The 16,065-nt window shown below is 35.8% G+C and overlaps 1 protein-coding gene across 5 annotated transcripts in view; it reads left to right on the forward strand.

Moving 5' to 3' along the window:
- The window catches only part of LOC149540746 (F-box protein At4g00755-like), a 76,241-nt gene extending 60,916 nt beyond the window's left edge, over positions 1–15,325 (forward strand). For 3 of the 5 annotated variants that reach the window (XM_089801830.1, XM_089801832.1, XM_089801831.1), the window contains exons 5-6: positions 14,326–14,468; positions 14,751–15,325. In XM_089801830.1, coding sequence (XP_089657956.1) covers positions 14,326–14,468; positions 14,751–15,090 — 483 coding nt within the window. In that variant the 3' untranslated portion in view covers positions 15,091–15,325. The remainder of the gene's footprint in view (positions 1–14,325; positions 14,469–14,750) is intronic. The other 2 variants (XM_089801833.1, XM_089801834.1) reach the window with 1 other exon arrangement.
- The last annotated feature ends 740 nt before the right edge of the window (positions 15,326–16,065 follow it).

Raw genomic sequence — 16,065 nt, forward strand, 5'->3', positions numbered from 1 at the left:
GTTTCAATTCCATATTCCTCAGAGACTTAGCTACAATTTACATTTTAGTATTTATGTATATGATGGAATTATTATTTATGTTCCTTGTTTATGTATGTGATGACAAATTAGCTTCTATTGCTGATGTTATAGTTGTCTTTAAGTTCTATTCAACAAAGGGTGCATGAAACAAGTTTTAAATCATTGAATATCTCTAAAATTCAAGGATTTTTTCATTTTTCCGAGTCGTAGCTGAGTATAGCCTAGTCATGAGCTGAGTCGGCCTTGCCAAGTCTGAGCCGAGTCTGAGTTTGGGAACTATAAGAGAAACATATCTGCATTCTGTATAAATAAGGAACAATGTAGTTGCTACCCAAATCACTTTGAGTAGTTTTCAGCTACTTGAAAAAACTCAAAAGAAAACTTATCCAGAATTCTGACAGTAAAAAATTGATTCGACCTAGGCAATCACAAACATAATCCAAAGAGTCCATAATTAGGCCATGGCATCTTCAGAAATCATTTGCACAAATATTGCTTTCTTTGTGCTCTATGATTCTCATATCTTATTGTGAATGTTGTCTTGTCAAAGATATCTAGAGTCACTTCTTTCAGACAATATTATTTCTTATTTCTGTTGTGTCCTTGAATGCCCGTTTGTGAGATACACGGAGTTGTAGACTGCTCTTATACGAGACTTTAATAATCACTCATCATAGTGCCTCGTGTCAATTTCCACTGGAAAATAATGATCAACGAATGTTTTAGTAAAGACCAGGAAAGGGCACAATCACAGTCATTTTCGAAAACTCTTCAAGCATGCACAAATATAGAAGAAACCTGATAAAACCAGCATTGTCCATCTGTTCAACTTCATTCATCATGTATTGTGTTTGTATGTAATTCTGACCATTTCTTTTATTCCTCTCAATAGATGGTTACTGCACAACATAATCACTGAGAGAATGATCGCCATCACAAGGCCACTACACGTGCACACAGCATGTAAATGCTTTAACATTACATAACCATATATAATAAGTGCCCAGATATTATATGCAATGAAATTATCTTCTCAGAAATATAGTATAGATTCAGTAAAATAAATCTGTGTAGTCTGAGTTAGATTTGCTTCACTTATGTTCATATTAGACAGCAAAAACTGCAGATATTCTTTTTGACATCAATGACAAATCTTTTAACAGGGGCTAACAATTAGAATATTGTAATTAGTCAGTCTTTAATTTAATAGTTGGTTTCTATTTTCAGTATTAGTTACTGATTGTTTTCGTTTAGAAACTTTGTCTTTGTAAATTAATATAAGGAGACTTTGTCTCCATTGTTAAATATTAAACTTAAATTTTGTAAGTCAGACATTGTTATTTATGTCTATATGGGATAACATTGTATATGCAAATTATATTGTCTCTAGAATTTAATCGTTATATTAATTCCACTGCTTATACTTAAGTAACTATAGGAGAAAAATAAGATTACACTTGGCATTGAAGCCAACCATATTAGAACTAATGTGCCACAAGGTTAGATTGATTAAATGTAACAAGCAAATTATGGTTTGAAAGAGACAAAGATCCACACATAAGACATTTACATATTATTTTTAACTTTTATTCTTTCTCTTAATACATTACATGTATATTAAATAATATATCTCATGTACATGAACATAGACTTGATATTTCTCATAAAAATCAAATTTTTATTGTACTTTTCTCTTACCATATCCTATCAACTCTTTGAAAACCATATATTTTTTGTAACATCTTGCATATTCCATATTTTTAGAGAGTGATATTTGTTTTTCCTTAATAATGTAACACCTCAAAGACATATCTCTAAGATGTGCCAATTTCTAATGCTATGCCTCCTTGTTGAAAATTCACTATCATAACTATCTCATGTTACATCAAGTCCGTGTATTTTGTATCTTCCATCGTTTGCTCCTCTTTTCTTCAATCCAAGAGGTTCAGAGCATATTTGTCACTCTAGGAGATATTTATACTGCAACAACACCAATTTAGTTTTAAATTGAAAACTCAGACTTAGTTGTAAATTGCATAAACACCAATTTAGAGGGGATAATTTGGGGAAAAAGGGAGAATGTGTGAGAGAGAGATGGAGGATGGGAAGGGGAGAGGGAGAGAATAGGAAAATGGACCTGATTGTAAATTTAGGAGCCTAAATTGACAGTTTTGTCATGGTGAATTATAAGGATGCAATGCTCTAGAAGGTGACAACACTTGGATTTAACAAATTTGATTGGTAAGAACAGAATTAAGTATTGTTTTAACAATTATGGTTCTACAAATTTCTAGGCACGTGCCTATACATGCACATTATTTGAAAATCTATCCATTTTTTAGTGTATGCAGACTTCTATTGTTTCCAAGTAGTTTCCACTAATAACCACAACCTTTTCACATAAGAAAATGCATCTCTACTGTTGTATCTTTTGAAATATGAGTGACTCTTTAAAGACATAGTGCGCTATCTACTTTTAAGCTTTCACTCACAATTTCTCACCGATCATGAGAAAAATCACCCGACAAGCCTGATTCCTTCATTTGAGTTTGATCAAAGGTATCCTTCAAGAAGACTCTCCACTCATACTTGAAGCCCCTTCGTGGACTCATTGGAATCTCTCATAAAATCACTTAACATGATAGAAGGTTCAACTGACCAGTAGATATACCAAAAACACCAATGGAGACTAGAAATTTAGAAGCATCATTGGAGACTAGTGATTTAGAAGCTTCAAAGAACATAACAATAGCTGGAAATTTTATACAAAATTAATGAAGTGTAGATCAATGTCAAACCATTGCCAATAAATCGTCCATGAAACTGTGGTCACTGGAGAATATCAACTCATTAGATAAGTTACAAGTAAAGCTAGAAAATTCCTTGTTAATTTATCACACATGCATATTGACCCTCATTCTTGTTGATCATCTTTATCACAAACATTTCCCAATAAGCAATTTCTTGTCACTGTGCAAACCGAATGAACTTCATCTTTAAGCTTATCCACAAGCTCTTACTAGTTCCTAGTAGAAGCATTATTAGAACAGATCTTGAGTTGATTGAAGCCATAGAGGAAGAATAAATTTAGCAAACACCAGCTCTAATATGCTTAAAAACCTACCAAATGACCTCACAATATCATTTAAGACTAACATTTCATAGATGTTACCTTTTTCATTTTATGTATAGTTGCAGTCTTTTTGTATGCAATAATCATCATAGTATACATATTTCAGTCACAGTTTGTTCTGGTGCGTGCTTCCTGCCTAGTACACAGTGCCTAGTGCCACATGAGTCACTCCTCTCCATTAAATAATTCAACTAGCATTAACTAAAATCTGACACTAACATTCCACACCTCCACTGGCCAGCATAGTGTTGAGATTGTCAGAGATATTATAGTAATATATGTTGGAAATTGTTCATCAAGTAGTCGCTACCTCCACTATAGTTGCACTGAAGAATATTTATGTTTTCAACCCCAACTTATGATTTTCAAGAAAAAAGAAATGTGGGTGATGTAAGCATTGAGAAAGTTTAGATGTGGTGAGTTGTGGGTACTGAGGCATTGAATGTATAATGTTGAACTCCATGCCAATTGTCCATGTCATATGCAGTGTAGTACAATGACCTTGAGTCTGCTGGGGTCTGCACCATCAGGGGAGGGGTGAAGCAAGTTGAAAAATGCTCCTCATGAAACCTAGTTTTCTCACTAGTCATGCAAGTAAGATTCTTGAATAGTATTGATGGAATAATTGATCCTTTTTCATAGATAACTTATCAATGCAGCTAGAAAATTCCTGCAGTTTTAAAGAATCACAAACAACACCTCTAATTTTAAGTATAATAACCCTGATCTGTCTTGTCCTTATTAAACCCTGGCCAGCTGAATAGATAGAGCCGACTGGGATAAAAGTCATGAGGAATAAATAATAATAAATAAATAAATAATCAAACCTGGGCAGTTAATAAATGCAAGGCCGAGCTCTAAACTAAGTAATAAATATTGGCCTAGTGGATTTTTTTTAATGCAAGCCGACCCAACATATATAATAAAACATAATTGACAAAAATTATTAAAGAGGGTCAACCTGAAATCCAATATTTTGGCACTTTTCTATTTATTATGTAGCAAGGGGCATTATATTATGACCATTGAATTCCTGGGACCACTTCATTTTATATTCTTTAATCATCAACTCCATTTGGGGATCCTTCTTAGTGCAAGGGAGAATTGTTCCACTAGCAACTTTTACATCAAACCGCCCAGTATCCTTTGTCTTCAATCCCAGTCTACTCGCTACTTCTTCATCAATGTAATTATAAGTAGCCACATCATCAATAAGGACTGTTACCTTTTGTCCCTTCAAGATCCATCTAAAACCAAAAGCATTATATTATAGTGCCCTTGAAAGTGCTGCAAGTGTACCTCCTGAATACTTTTCTCCTTGCTGTACATGCTCCACCTCTTTTTCGGGTTCAACGTCATCACTTTCTGCATCTTCATTGGAGACAATCTCTATGTAATGTATATACCCTGTATCCAAACACGTTAGCCCTAGTTGCCAAGGCTCTTGACATGTAAAACATAGCTTCCTCCTTTGCAGCTCATTTTTGGACATCTCTTCTTGATTTAGTTTAGAGGTTAAAGCCTTCAAAGGTGGCACATTCCTTTGAAAGGGTCTTTTGGGCAGAATAGGAGGTGTTTTTTATTGGAATAAAATCTATCCCTAGTCATCAAATCCTCTAGATTAAGGGTTCTCATGATGGATTCTTCTAGTGAATCTTGGTCAAATGCCCTTACTAAACCTTTTGAGACATTCTGCCTAGCCTTCTACAAGTAGTACTACAAGTATTCTTTAAGTTACATCAAGAACACTTGCTACAATATTTTTGGACTTTGCTACGAAGTCCTCTCCACTTTACCATCTTGCTTCATCTGAACTAGTTCTCTGCAGTGAATTTTGAGATCCCTTCTATAAAATCAATCAGTCAACCTTTGGCTGAAGTCTTCCAATGAAGTTATCAAATAACACCCTTGAGTTATCATGCCATGATACCACCATTCATGAGCTATCCCTTAAAGATGCAAGGTGGCAAATTTGATCACCTCTCCTTCAAACATTAGATGTAATGAGAAGTATGTGTCTAATGTTTGCAGTCAGGCTCTTTTCGGTGACCTTTCAAATCCATCAAAGGTTGGGATGGTGACTTTTCCCAACTGGTGTTGAATGTCCCTCCTTATACACTTTCCTCCCATGCCTTATTGCTTTTTTTCATTTCTCAATAATCCTTGAAGGCTAGAAACTTATCGAACACTTAATTCTTGTGACTAAGAAAGTAGACTGATGTGTAGTGTGAAAAGTCATTAATGAAAGTGAGGACACAATGACCCTTGCTGATTGATGTCATTGGAAAGGGGCCTACTAGAACACTATGAACCAACTCAATAACAATTGATGCTCTCCAAGACTACCCTTTTTCAAACTTATCTTCTAGATGGATATCCTTTAAACAAGTTGAACATTCATTCTTACAAAAGTTGATTGTAGGTAGACCTTTGACCATATGTTTTGAGCTAAGTTGTTGAAGATAGCAAAAAGCAAGATGTCCATACCACTCATGCCATAATTTACTTTGTGATTGTGTATGTGTCAATAAGGCATGTGAAGGAGACTTAGGCACAAAGTGGGAACAAGAATAAAGCCTTCCGTCATGATTAGCTTTACACAGTGCAACCAATGAATCATCCTTAAGATTGCACAACATTATTGAATTAGGAAGGAACTCAACTTTATTTCCACCTCCATAGTGAGTGATTTGGTAATCTGATAGGAGATTGGTGCTAAGGCTATGAACATAGAGAACATCTTTGGGCTCTCCATTTTCCATCTCAACTTGTCCTTTCCCTTCAACTTTCACTTGTGTATCATTCCCTACAAAGATGTGAGGTACCTCACACTGCTCAAATGAAGAAAATTGCACATTTGAAGCACCCATACGATGTGTGGCACCCAAGTCAAGAATCCATTCGTCTGAAGAACTTGAACTTGGCTCAAGAGCTTGCCCTTTTCCGTTTGTAGGGCTATGTAAGTTTTCCAATTCAGCAATTCTCTCAGTCTTGCAATGATGCTCATCATGATTTGGTTTCTTACAATAGGCACAAAAGAGGTTATCCTTCTTGTTGTTGTTTCCCTTCATGTTGGAAAAAGAATTGCCTTGTTGTGAGGAGGAAGATTGTTGTGTCTCTAATTGTGATTTTGGCTTCCACTACTTTTTCTTTTTGTTGAAACTTTTGTCACCTTGATTTCTTTTGTTCTCACTATTAGCCACCAATGCCCTAGACTTTGAAGATTTGAGAATTCCCATATCCATCAACTTTGAGTGTTCCAACATCAACATTTCTGCAAATGCATCAAATGAAGGCTTAGTAAAGGCACTTCCCATGCTCAACTTGTGCGTATTGAATCTTGAAACAAAAGCTGCATACTTTGAAGGTAGCCTCTTCAAGATGTAATGGACCAATCTATCATCCTTCATGGGATTACCCCAATCCTTAAGTAGCGCTCTCAATTCATTTGCTTTGTTGACAGTCTTGAAATGTGTCAAAATTCCTAGGATCCAAGAGAAGTAGATCATTCTCAATTTGGAGTCCCTATTCCTCATCCACCTTACCATACAAATCTTCAAGTTTTTCCCAAGCACCCTTTGGATCCTTAAGCTTGAAAGGTGGAAGAAGAGATCTTTATGAATACAATTCTTCATAATTCCTAAAGCCGTGTTGTCTTTAATTTTCCAATCTTTAAATGCATCAAAATTAATGGACTCTACAATTGTACCATCTACATAGAGATTTGAACCTTTTTCCATTAATCTACTCCATACAATATCATTCCATGCAGCAAAATTGTGTGAAGTTAACAGTGGATTTTTCGGTGAACCCATGATGCACAACTGAAAGGGCACAAGAGAAAAAGGGCTACAAGAACACAAGACCCCCCCCCCCCTTCCCCCCAAAAAAATTACTGATGTGGTTGAAGCATTGCACGTGGGTGGATCTTTTTTATCGCAACTTGGGGGTTTGATTTGTTTGTCACTAAGAATCTTGCGTATGCCGAGGATGTCGAGGGTTGCTACACAATGACAACTCCAATGTGGCAAGCTAGTGAACTGAGATCAACGACAATGAGACCCGTTAGAGATTGGATTGTTGAATGGGAGTTCTATCGCATAGACAAGGGGGTCGGGCTCGTGCAGAGGTTAGGCGAGTGCCTGATCAAATCATGTCACTTGATCTCACTTCTCAGAGTGTTGTCGTTGCTCAAAATCTAAATGACACTGCATTGTAGGTGTCGGCTCAGTTGCTTTTTCTTGAAACGGATCTTGTGCTCGGATCATGTGTATGAAACCACATGGATCATTGTGTTGGGATGACGCTAGACCATAAGACCACTTGTGCGCCACATTACAGTGGCTCAGGCCTGTGGATTGATCTGCAGTGGAGTGGGTCGGTGGTAGAGTGGGCCGAGTTGGTGGAACCTATGTGTAAAGGGCAATGAATGTGGGAATTATCCCACTTCACTATGGTAAAGCTTGTGAAGTTTTTAAAACTCAAAGCTTCTGGCAATCTTGTCAGTGAGTAATCTATTCGCTGCAAATGTACTAAGCACTGCCATGTTTGTGTTATGTGTTTTCCAAATGCATCGATCTCTTTGAATTGTACGAGGAATAAACCGAGAAGAGATGTGTCCCTTCATGGGACATGTCTATGTCTATTCATTAATATAATTGATATAATAGAGAACTTAATTAGAGTTGTGTGTGTGTGTGTGTATCATTGTAATTATATTAACTTCTGTTTGATCTCACAGGTTTATCCTACTAAAGCTACCTAAACATCAACACTCCCTCTTAGCTAGGGAGGATAAACATATGATGATATATTAACTCAATGTAATACACAATATCTTTGATCAAAACATGTTCAACATTTTGATATCACATTTGATATCATGAGTCTTGGTCTCCTAGAATATCGACATTTGATATCCACCAAGTACTCAAAAAGTTTTGATATCATGAGTGTTGGCCTCTCAGAATATCAATGATAATCACCAAATACTCTTTGAGTAATGGCCTTCTAGAATACAAGTTATTCACCAAATACTACGAGTAATGGCCTCCCAAAACATCAGGACACATGATATTCACCAAGTACTCTGTGAGTAATGGCCTTCTAGAGCATCAAGACGCATGATATTCACCAAGTACTCTGTGTAATGACCTTCCAGAATATTAATAACATTCACCATGTACTAAAAAATGTTTATAAGGTATGTTCACACACATTCTCATAATGTTTACAATATAAACATCTACTAAGGAAATATAATCTATCATGATCTGCATAGACATCGTAAGATATTCATCATGATAGAAAATTAAGTTATTGTAAGATCGTCACCTTTCAATAACTTCTGCAATTTCAAGTGATGATAATTTGGAAGTCGTCACTTCCTCATGATTTATACAGGAGGTAGGCCCATCACATAGTCACAAGATATATTCTTGAATTATGGTCCTTTTGATTGCTACAATTTATTGATTACTAAAGAATCCATCTCAACATGGTTTACTCCCTCTGGATCAATATGACCAAGATCACGTAAGGTTGATTGAATCATATCCTCTATTTGCTCCCTCTCTTTCAAGGTTACCTGAAATGTCACCCTCCCTCTGAATCTCAATCTCCCTTTTTTTCTTGCAAGAACGTTCTTAGAGAACAAAGATCAAGGCACATAGCTCTTATAGTGCGTATTAAAAAGAGAGAGAGACTACAATAATACTCGAGGATAATTAATAGTTCTACATAATAAGACCATTCCCAAAAATATAGATAAAGTATATTTTGAACATATATGCATATATTCAAACTTCTATATACATATACTTTAATTTATATTTTAACATTTTATTTCCTTATTAAGACGACATATAATAATCTAAGGTGATCACAAAAATAAATGAGAGTAATACTGAAAATAAAAAATACTTATCTCATTTTTTTTTTTCTCTTTTCCACATCTTTATCCACAACCATTCAACTATATATGTTTGCCGCTAGATTTGTGGTAGGTCCCTTTCCTTTATTTAATCATATCTTTTCTTCCTTATATGTTGGAAACTCTCTTCATTTCCAAATGCCCCATTGGCATTTCTTCGGTCCAAGAAAAAAAACAATACACTTTCAACTATTAGGGGCCAGATGCACCTCTTCATGAAGAATAGCCAACTCTAAGATAATACCCTTCATCGTTCGCAATTGCTCAAGAAGGTTTTACTCATGAAGTGCTTGTTTTCCATAATATTGAATATGTGCAAAAATTTTGGGTTCGTATTAACATTTCTCGTGATGTTTGCAGACATATTTATAAGGTCAGTTTGTAGATCTAAGAGCTGGGAATGATTGCCATCAGAACGAACAGGAACAATAGCTTGTCGTGGTCTTATCCCCAAATTCTGTGTACCTATATACATTTGCCTCAAGAAAATTGCTCGCAAGCAATTTCTTCAGAATTTAAGCTAACACGGTCTAAACTAGACCCCAACGCTATCTAAAAAATATGTTTGGCACGTGAATCATTCATTGTTACCCATCTTGCTTTAAAGATTTGCCTCTGCGTACTTGTTCGTGTAGATCGTCTACCGCTCTCCAAGCATAAACTCCCTTTTAATTTTGAAATAGATATTATGATCGAATAACACTCCGACTTTTCAATCGATGCAACATATTGACAACGACCAAAGGGGAGAAGAAATGAAGGGCTCGAATTCACGCCAAATTTTCACATGGTTGCAATATTTAATCTCTCTGCAAGGAAAATTATTGAATCTTATAATTAATCATCCCACATCTGCAATGAATCTTATTGCCCCTAGTCAAATAGTTTATGTGCCTTCCCTAATCTTGCATATGGTGATCGTGTTCTGAATAACTAAGATCGTTTGACATTTAATCAAGCAATTTAGAGGCCGTGGAACCCATAGTCACTCTATCAAATGCTTGATTTTTTATTTGAAATAGTGGAGGAGTTTGAAATTGAATGTTCTATTATTCACTTATACATTTGCAGTTTGGCTTTGATACAATGTTGGTTTTCCAAGATCGCTGCAAATGTACTATGCACTGCCATTTTGTGGTATGTTTTCCAAATGCATCGATCTCTTTGAATTTGTATGAGGAATAAACCGAGAAGAGATGTGTTCCTTCATGGGACATGTCTATTTATAAATATAATTAATATAATAAAAAGCTTAATTAGAGTTTTGTGTGTGTGTGTGTGTGTATCATTTTAATAATATTAACTTCTCTCTGATCTCATAGGTTTATCCTACTAAAGCTACCAAAACATCAACATAATCACCAGTAATCCAAATCACCACTAGATGAGTCAATCACTAACATTTCTGCTCAGTGAAGTCTGCGAGGTTTAGAGCTAACAGACTGTCAACGCATGGAGATTATTCTGTTGTCTGTCAATCCTGCCTACACCCGAATCTAACAAGTACACATGGAAAGAGGCTGCCAACCCCATTTTTTACAATAATAATGTCCAAATCCGAAAATCAAAAATAAAAAATCCAAAAATTAATTAAAAATTCTGAAAAAACATTACCCAATTTGCAGATCAGTTTCCCAAGCTCGACATGTGATTTTTTTTGCCTAATATTTGACTTTTGGCTAATATAGGCAAATTTATAGTCTAAATTCATCGGAACGACCACCCAGACCCAATGGTGAGGTCAGATCTTGCTCTAGACGCTCCCACAAGTTGCTGCACCTCCAGATCTTAATCGTGACCCTCCACAAAATGAAGTAAAAAGCTCTCCAATGGCTGTGCAAGGATCTCTCCTTTGGCTCTGATACCATGTAAGAATTTGCCGGAGGCAAATAATGAAAACACCAAGCTCAATAGATAGCACAACAAGAGAGATAAAATGATATGATCCTCAAATGACTAGATTTACCGGTGATCAAAATGATAATGGATAATGGACAATTACATCATAGATGTGCCTCAATATATAGGCTATACATGAAAACTAGGAGTGATGATAGAGATGAGCTATCAACCACACAAGGTGTAATCACATGTCCGCTAAAGGTGGATCATCCTCCACTATGTAACAAAGTAATGTGCAACAATGAGAGGATGACAATGTGATAAGAACACAAATGTGGATCTCACAAAAACAGGTGTGAGACAACATATGCTCAAATAGAATGCAAACTCCTAGGTGTCTACATACATGACAACTAATATGCAAATGCATTATCCTAAGTAAACTTAAGCAAGGTGTAATTAGTAAATACTTAATTACACCAACAATTCCTCCTTTGAATCATGTTGTTCTTCCTCTACGTTGATTGTTGCATCTTTGTTCAGAAATTTAGCCTCAAAGGTCCTTGTGTTGGCTGAGGCTGAAACTTTGTCCATTCCCAAAGCTTTCTCACCACTTGAACTGGACCCATCTTCTTATTATGTATAGGCCTATCATTGCTCAACTGCGCCTAAACCTTTCAATAGACAGACAATTTCTTCAATGGTATCTCTTATGCGAGACACCACTTCTTTGGCGTCTTTCATGAATTCCTGAGGGTGCTCTTTTTCACTATCTCCCATGGTGGATCCCTTCCTCTTCTCACACAACTACTAGTGGTATTTCCTGTCACTCATTAGAAACCCATAGGCTGGCAGGTTGAAGGGCTTTGGTACCATTCAAAGATGCCAATTCAGATTAAAGTTATACTCAAATCTGAATATATATGAACTCAGAAAACTCTCAAATATTTAAAAAGTAATTGAATGAAAACAGTCTAGAGATATACCAGACAAATTCAACATAGAACAATGGTCATGATTACAATCTTTATCTGAATAAGAACAGTAATAAACTCATGTATAACTGGACATATGACCCATCCCAGAAAAAAACGTAAGATATACAGCTTATCAGTGTTCAAGTCTTCAAAGGAACTTGTTTAATCACACCCTGGGGACTCACAGTTACATACTGATTGAGATTTGATCCAAATGCCAATTTCAAAAATGTCTTGAGAATGGCTTATTGCTCTCAGCTATCCTGCTCTTCTCCACACACAGTCTGATCTGACTTCTAGAATGGTATTGGTAACTTCACTTGCCCTGAACTGGAACAACAATTGCTACTAATACTATTGCAACAATTGAGATTGATCAAAATACCAATTTCAAAAATGTCTGAGAATGGCAATTTGCTCTCAGATACCCTGCTCTTCTTCACACACAGTTTGATCCGACTCCTACAATGGTATTGGTAACTTCACTTGCCCTGAACTGGAACAATAATTGCCCCCAATACTTTTGCTTTGCTGTTTCTATAGAGTCTAGACTACAGCAAAGTAGAAGGCCAATATCACAGTGCAGGCATAATGCATTCCTTTTCTTGCGTCAGATACTCTCTTCCAGGCCTGTTGTGAATACTTCAGTTATAGTTTGATGCGATCCTCCTTCAGCTCCTGTGCGATGCATTTCCATGAAAACACCTGCTTTGCATTCCTTCCTATGTAATAATAGTATGGCTTCCAGTCAGGATCTGATGACCAGCTATAATAATGTCTAAGCATCCCATTAATTGAAAAGAAAGACTAAATGTACTGCTGGTACGAGCTATGTCCTACCAGGAACAAACACTCAGGTTTGTCTGAGTTTCTGTTTGCATTCGTTCAATGCAGGAGTTGCTAGAACCTACAATGCTAGGAAAAAACAAATCATGCATTAATATAGCTGCCTCAACTAAGTCAGCCACAAAAGGAAAAGCTGACCAAACTATAAGCCAAACTAAAAGCCACCAAAACACATCAGGTCGGCCCTACAAAATCAACTTAAAAAAACTAATGAAAAGACCACAGATTGGCCTATAGAGGCAAGTTTATTAAACTTAATAATATTTAGCTATTAATTCCACTTTTATATGCTTATTTATGTCTCAACAAGATGTCTTTAAGACCAAGAGAATCCTTTTGTAGTGGCTTCAATCAGTTTGTGCCCATAAATTTGGAGGTTGGGTGCTTTAGCAAGCCCAACATTTTCCTTATCAAAATTGAGCCGATCAACAGTTACAATAATGGGAGGGGTTTTCTTACAACTGTGTGAACCCATGAATGTTGTTCATATACCTGTAACTTGCTAGATTATCGATGCACTGTTGTTTCTTCCTTTAGGTTTCAATGTTGAAGAAATAATTCCAATTGTTTGTTTTGAATCAAGGAAGCGATCTCTGGAGATTGCTGAAAATATGGAGTGATACGCAGAGAGATATGTGCATATAAATTATTAACGACACTGTCCTCTATTATTAGTAGTTGGTGAAGTGAATCCTGTTGCGGTTTTTTCAATAAGTTTGGGCCCATGAATTTGGAGGTTGAGTGCTTTGGTAAGCCTAGCATCTTAGTGATCTCCCTCATCAAATTGCTCTGAGAAGCATGAAGTTGCTCAAGCATAGAGATACGTGCATATAAATTATTAACGACACTGCCCTCTGTTAGTAGTAGTTGGTGAAGTGAATCCTGTTGCTGTGGCTTAATATGTCTGGGCCCATGAATTTGGAGGTTGAGTGCTTTGGCAAGCCTAGCATATTCCTCATCAAATTTGAGGTGAACAACAATCGCAACAGCAGGAGGGGTTTCCTTGCCACTCTTACCATATGTAGCCAATTCTGTAACTTTTTGGACTCCTGGCACACGGTTGTTTCTTCCTTAAGATGTTCTGGTTTGTGCTGAAGGAGCAATTCCAATTGTTTGATTTGAATTAAGGAAACTGTCTCTTGAAGTTGATGAAAATGTGGAGAGATGGCATGCATCCACAACGGCTATAGGGTTATTGAAAGGCCATAGCCTCTTCCAATGTTTGCCATTTTGATTACTACGTCTTAAAATATGTATTAGTGAAATCTTCATCGCGCTGACTTGACTTTCTCTCATTACCTTTCATCAATGTTACCTCTAAACTAGTACAAATCATATTAGCGGACAGATACCCTAAAAACATATGATAATGTTATATAATAACATCATTAATACAAACAAGTAAAGTATGCATTTTGAATTCTGAAAGACAAATTTTAATTTAGGTGGATAAACATTTTTCTTAATACTAAATCAAAATGAGAATATAATGATGCATCCATCATTCATGATGTAAGATTTGAGAAAATAACTATTATCCATTCATGAACGTTTTCTGTGGTCTGAACTTGAAGGTTAATTGGCCACTTTTTTCCCAGGAGGATAAACTTCAAACGTTCAGATTACCAAAGCCAGTCTTATGCATTGGGGGTATCTTGCAGATTGAATTAATGGGAAGAGTACAGAAACAAGAAATGGATGGGTTATACTATATATGGTATGTAGTCTATTTCAGACATTTACTTCTCTTTGAATTTTATAATTGATAGGAATCAGTAATTACAGTGCATCAGAATTCTTTAGGATTTTCCTTAGATTCTGGAGCTAATATCTAAAGCTCTATTTGAAAGTAGTATTTTTAGACTGAGCTTTTGATAAGCACCAACTCAGAATGCATTATTTGTATCTTTCTTCACTTAAAAACATGGGTTTTTATTAAAGATATCCAGGAATTTGGCATTTTTTGACAATATGAGTTGTTTATTGAGTATCTTTACAGTGTCCGTCATGCAAGAGTTGTAGGAAGACCTCTTCCTGCTGCATATGATTTTGAGGCTTTAGATCAGGAAGAGCAATACATTCTAAAATACTCAGACAGACTTGAGCATTGTGGTTCATTCTCAGAGGATTCGTCCAGAGGATCTTCTGAGGAACATGAAGCTGGTGGTTCATCTGGTTGGCATTCTTTTGCAGAAAGGATAAGGCGAATCAGAGCTGGGAGGGTCATTCTGTGGAACCAGTCAATTCTCAAGGCATTGTTAGGCAATATAGTAGCAGCAATTTTGATGCTTCCTGATGATGAGGATTCCGATGGAGATGATGATGTATTGAATGACTGATTTATATTGCACACAAGCTCATTCTGAAATAAATGTATGTTGTCTAAAAGGAAATGAATTACTTTTTGCTTTGTAATTAAATTTCTTCTGTTAGTTCTTTTTGAATATATGTTTTCAGATATGCAAGTGCGTAAGGATGAGCATTATCATGGACTTCAGTCTCCAAGTGAGGCAAAACACATTTTCTTTGCAATATAACCAAATATGAAAAATAACTGGTACGCTTCATGTCTAATGCTTGTTGTTGGGACTGTTGATGGATTTTTTTATGTTTCAATTTTGATGCTTTTCTTTTCATTGAATATCTCTGCATGATTGGAAGCAATTGAGAGCTTATCCAGAGGCTGAAATAGGAATTGATATACCTCAGGTTTGTTCTTATTGTTCTTATTTAGATAAATGATTGTCAAATGATCTGTTCAGATGGTGTTTCTTATGTCTCTAAAATGTTTAATTGAAAAATCAACTGATACTTTTGCTTATGATTTTAGGTAGTTCACAGAAGTAGCATAAATGTCAGTAGGAAACATTGATCTATGAAAACCAAACAAGAAAGTTGGCAGAATATTGTTAAATGTCTGCAAGTTCTTTGTTTTTCAGGATTTTATTTTCTATCTGGTAAGGTTTTAGTGATTTTCGAAGCCAAAATTAATGGTTTCCGTGATGGAATGACTATTGATTTTGGGTTTTGCAACAAGCAGATACATTTTGTGGTAGCAGCAAATTTGAAATTTTCACATTTGTCAAATTTAGAAGACTTAAATATAATTAAATGGATAGTTCTGTTGAAGTACTGATTTATGCTTTTATTCTTCCATTTGTAATTGTTAATGTTGTAGCTTTTGTTGGATTGATTTGATCAAGAGATAGACTGTTTTAAACATTCACTATGCTTACTAGATAAACATCATTATCTCTGATTAATCGTCATTAGATAGTTCTCTCTCTCTCTCACACACATTCTTATTTTGTTAA

This window comes from Cupressus sempervirens, chromosome 9, assembly GCF_028749045.1.
Source record: "Cupressus sempervirens isolate cs-2001-9-10 chromosome 9, ASM2874904v1, whole genome shotgun sequence".
Lineage (NCBI taxonomy): Eukaryota > Viridiplantae > Streptophyta > Pinopsida > Cupressales > Cupressaceae > Cupressus > Cupressus sempervirens.